Source organism: Hordeum vulgare, chromosome 2H, assembly GCF_904849725.1.
Source record: "Hordeum vulgare subsp. vulgare chromosome 2H, MorexV3_pseudomolecules_assembly, whole genome shotgun sequence".
Taxonomy (NCBI): Eukaryota; Viridiplantae; Streptophyta; class Magnoliopsida; order Poales; family Poaceae; genus Hordeum; species Hordeum vulgare.
In genome coordinates this window covers 444,421,131-444,425,340 of record NC_058519.1, presented here as the reverse complement: position 1 = coordinate 444,425,340, position 4,210 = coordinate 444,421,131, and the positions used below count along the sequence as shown (strand labels likewise).

At 45.6% G+C, this 4,210-nt stretch overlaps 1 protein-coding gene across 1 annotated transcript; it reads right to left on the bottom strand.

Annotated features, from left to right (window-relative positions):
• Positions 1–908: 908 nt before the first annotated feature.
• On the bottom strand, positions 909–2,026 carry LOC123428042 (pectin acetylesterase 10-like). Its single transcript, XM_045112203.1, has 3 exons — positions 1,631–2,026; positions 1,417–1,543; positions 909–976 (listed from the first exon to the last, which is right to left on the bottom strand). The coding sequence occupies exons 1-3, from the start codon at positions 2,024–2,026 to the stop codon at positions 909–911; spliced, it is 591 nt and encodes a 196-aa protein (XP_044968138.1).
• Positions 2,027–4,210: the final 2,184 nt, after the last annotated feature.

Genomic DNA, 4,210 nt, shown 5'->3' with positions numbered 1-4,210 from the left:
TTTATATGTCAAAAGCAGAAAAGACATCAATAAATATTTTTAGTCGTGTTATAATTGAAATAACACGCCACAACTAATCACTAAAGTATAGTGGACACTAGGAATTAAGGTTTTCAATTACCCCAAGAGTCATAAATACTAAGCATGTAATGGATGTCAAAGGAAACAAATTCAGAATGAAAGAACACATGTTTATATGCTCTTCAACCATTTAGATAAAGACCAATCAGGAGTTGACTGACCAAAATCCAGTTATTGGGTTGATAGCAAATCTAATGACAAAAATCTAGGAAGGACATGCTAGAGATTTCCAGTTGCCATAACAAATGACTCGGTCGCCATGAATCGGAGCATGCTACTATTGTTGTATGGAGGACACAAGTTTCAGAACAGAGAGGAGGGAGGTAGAGGAGGAAGAAGGGAGGGGATGAAGCTCACCATGAGGCTTTTGAAGCAGATGCCATGCACGGATGACACCGCGGTTGTGGGGAGCCATCCACCGCCGACTAGGAAACCACAAGAGGTGAGCCACTGTCGTGCCAGGGTTGGGCCGCCACAGGCGTACGTCGCGCAGCCACCAGGTTCAGGAGCACCGTCCTCGTAGGTACGTGTTGGAGACATGAAAAAACTATCTACAACCAATGATGCACTCATTGGGACATATCACACAAAAATTTAGAAGGATATTATTACTGTTACATATGTTTTATCATATAGCACTTCGAAGTAGACCTCACACAACTACAGAATATGTATATCTTTTTTGTAAAAGTCATTATTTCAGACTATGTTCAATACATAATAATATATATAGCGGACTCGGAAGTTAAATTTCTTGATACAAAGTGTGTGACTTGAGAACTTATCTACTTAATAATACATTTCTTGGTACAAGTGCACGGAAGTCATCACAGTGAATACACATGTGCACCATCACAATACCTTACCTTCACTTTATCCCAATTGTAAAAGTCAGCAGGCTCAGATAAAATAATTTTCAGCGGATGTCTAAGTGTAGTGCCTCTATGGTATCACCACACAAAGTGTATCAGAAAGATGGATGCCACGCAAGAAAAGGTTCCTTGAATCCAACTAGAACAACACGATATTATATATATGCAATGCCAAGTCCAGTCAAAAAAAGGTCCGAACATTACATGGAGTAAATCATTGACAATCCTTTACGATGATCATAAATCAATCTAAAAGAACATCGGACTGCTCATTTATATACCAAACTGAATAGCATAAGACTGCAAGCAAGATAACCAACTCAGCAGACTGCTCATTTATATACCAAACTAAATAACATCAGAACAAGTCCTCACTCATTTACACACTAAACTTTGGACACTCGAAACAGGGTTGTGTATTCAGTTCATCGGGAATCGTGGCTTTGACACCAGAAAGTACCTGGCTTCTGCAATGCATCGTTGCTCAAGATGCCAACGAACTCGGCTCGACTTTCCATGTGGTCAGAGGAACCTAGATTTGTCTCCTTGCGCTGAGCGCACCATGTCAGGTTCATGCACCAGCTTCCACCCTGCACGCCAACACTAAAACAAAGCTTCAGTCATCTCCGTTGACACATAACATCAAACAGATAGCGGGTAGAGACGCTCGCCGTCACCTCCAAGTGGAGGAGCCACTTGTCGGACCCGTCCCAGAACCCCGGGAGCCAGTGGTACGCAGGCGGGGTCCCGTCCATGCATGCGGCACCCTTCTCCCTAGTGCCAACGACGAGGGTGACATCCATGAGCATGGGGAATCGGTGGTCGTAGGACGGGCAGGACGTGGTGGACGGTGTGGAGGCATCACGGGAGGGGGTGAGGAAGAATGTGCCGCCGGAGGCGTTGTGTGAGGGGCAAGGAAGAATGTGGTGGCGGAGGTTGGGACCAGCTACGGCAGGGACCGACAGCGGCTCCTCAGTGAAAGCTTGGGCCGACACCAGCAACGGTATACTGGAGGCTTGGACGTGCGGTGGCTTGGTGGAGGCTAGGACCGGCAGCGGCGATGACGGCGGCATGTAACCCTAGCAGCGGTGTGTAACCCTAGCGGCGCACAGGTGCACACGAGATGCGGGCGTGGGTGCGCATCGTGGGTGGGGGCGTGGCAGGCGGGGGAGGGGTGGAGTGGATAGTGCGGGGATAGATGCGGTGGTGTGGTGGATGTGTGCCACATCACAGATCCGTGGCATCAATCCGTGGAATGTTTTATTTTTTGCCGTCAGTTCCAAAAACACAGACGGCGAAAAATCTATTTGTCGTCATTTATTTTTTGAACAGACGGCAAAGACATGCTTTACCGTCTGTGTTTTTCCTGCAGACGGCAAAGTATGCTTTTGCCATGTGTAAAAAAAGTAGCAGACGGCAATTTTTTTTGCCGTCATTCATTTGTTTGCCGTCTGCAGTTAACGGCAAAATATGTCTTTGCCGTCTACCCCGATGAAATGCTGACGGCAAATTATCAGTTTCCTGTAGTGGGGGCGATATGTAGGAATTGTGAATCAGAATTAAATAGGTAATCCTACAAGAGTATCGGTGATGAATGAGGCCACATGGTTCGGAGTAAATTAGATTTAGTCCGATGATTTCCATCATGATACCATGTTGCTAGGTGGTTAACAAGTAGAAGTAATTGGAGTTGTTGAGTTGATATACAAATCTATATAATCCTGGTCTTGGAGATTAGTTGGCCAAGATACTGGAAGCTTGAGGATATACTATGGTATAGTCCTAGCAATGATATGAGGATTATGAGTACTCTAGGTGATCAGGTAGAACCCCATCAATATTGGATTTGTAGGATTAATGGGTCGAGTGGTGGTTGATAAGATTGATGGACAACTTGATTGGATTCGCATGAAGGAAAAAAGGCCTTGGATTGGTACACTACGTGTTTCCTTAACATAGGAATGCAGTACCGTGTCCATTGGATGATCTAGACGAACACTTGGATTTGTAGTGTCTTAATTCAAGCTTAGCAGCTTGTATGCTTATCCGAGGATTCTTACATGGGAATGCATGTGCAACTTAACTATAGTACACTTATGAGGCTAAGATAGGTCCTCCCCTCGGACCTTGGAGTTGACTAGCATGAGTAGTGTGGAGTTGACTTAAGTGAGAAGGTACCTTCAATGATATAGGATGATTTTTTGTCCGGAGATAGAGACTAAACTATTGGCATCTAAGGTATGTGCTTGGGCATAGGATGATAGATGTTCACTCACATCCTAAGTTCTTGAGACCCTTAAGCTTCACTGAGCCCTAGGATGGTCGGGTTATAACCATAGGAAACGACTCTAAGTCGTTGGGATATAACCAACCATCTGCCCGGACCATCGCCAATCGTGTCTATGAGGAATATGGACATGAAGGACTATATTATGTTGGACCACGAACCCCTCGATAAGTGACCACCCATAAGAAACCCCACTCCTCTCACCTATCTCATGAGCAGTGTGCTTCTGTGATGCTTGGGGAAGTATATGGTTATCCTCATGGATGACGTACTTATTCACCCAATAGGAGGAGGAACACCTTAGTCATGTTTGGACAAGCTCCAGGAACACCTATTGTCATGCCTCTCAAGAGTAAGGTATTACCTTGAGGAAATGGACTCCTCGAATCAATCTCCAAGCATCGGAAGTAAATACTAACCAATGCAAGGAAAAGAACCACCATGGTTAGAAAACCACGATGAATAAGAAGAAGTAGTAGGATTCTACCATCACTCCTCTGCCGGCTACATCAACTATGGCAAGAAGCTACGAAGAGGCTAGTAGACCAAACATGTGAAGGCACGCTAGAAACATACATCCAACCGAATCACAACCACACTCCTAGTGCCACATATGCTAATGCAGAACCACACACACATTTAGCACCTAACTGATTGCCTCGCTAGCACCCTACAGATCCTCAAAAGGAAATGTTGTGGGTATTTTATTTTCGCACAGTGCTGTCCACACACTAGCACCCACTCGCACATTATATAGTTGACGAGTCATCATGGACCCTGCCGCCACGGAGAACCACCACTTGAGCAGGAGCATCATGGCGATCATCATGGACAATCATGCATTAACACATCGAGAGCCCAATCAGCGCCGCCGCCGCTCGAGAAAGGAGGATCGTAAGCCACCCGGGAAGCTCGCGCACCATTGCAGCCTCTCCTCGAACTCCTGCAAGCAGAAAAGAAGACAGGAGTA

Excerpts from the sequence above, each read along its gene's own strand:
- LOC123428042 (XM_045112203.1), bottom strand. The coding sequence starts at position 2,026 with ATGCCGCCGTCATCGCCGCTGCCGGTCCTAGCCTCCACCAAGCCACCG. Across the intron at positions 1,544-1,630 it reads AGTGGCTCCTCCACTTGGAG|GGTGGAAGCTGGTGCATGAA; the intron begins GTGACGGCGAGC and ends GTTGGCGTGCAG. Across the intron at positions 977-1,416 it reads CAACGATGCATTGCAGAAGC|CTGACTTTTACAATTGGGAT; the intron begins CAGGTACTTTCT and ends TATCTGAGCCTG.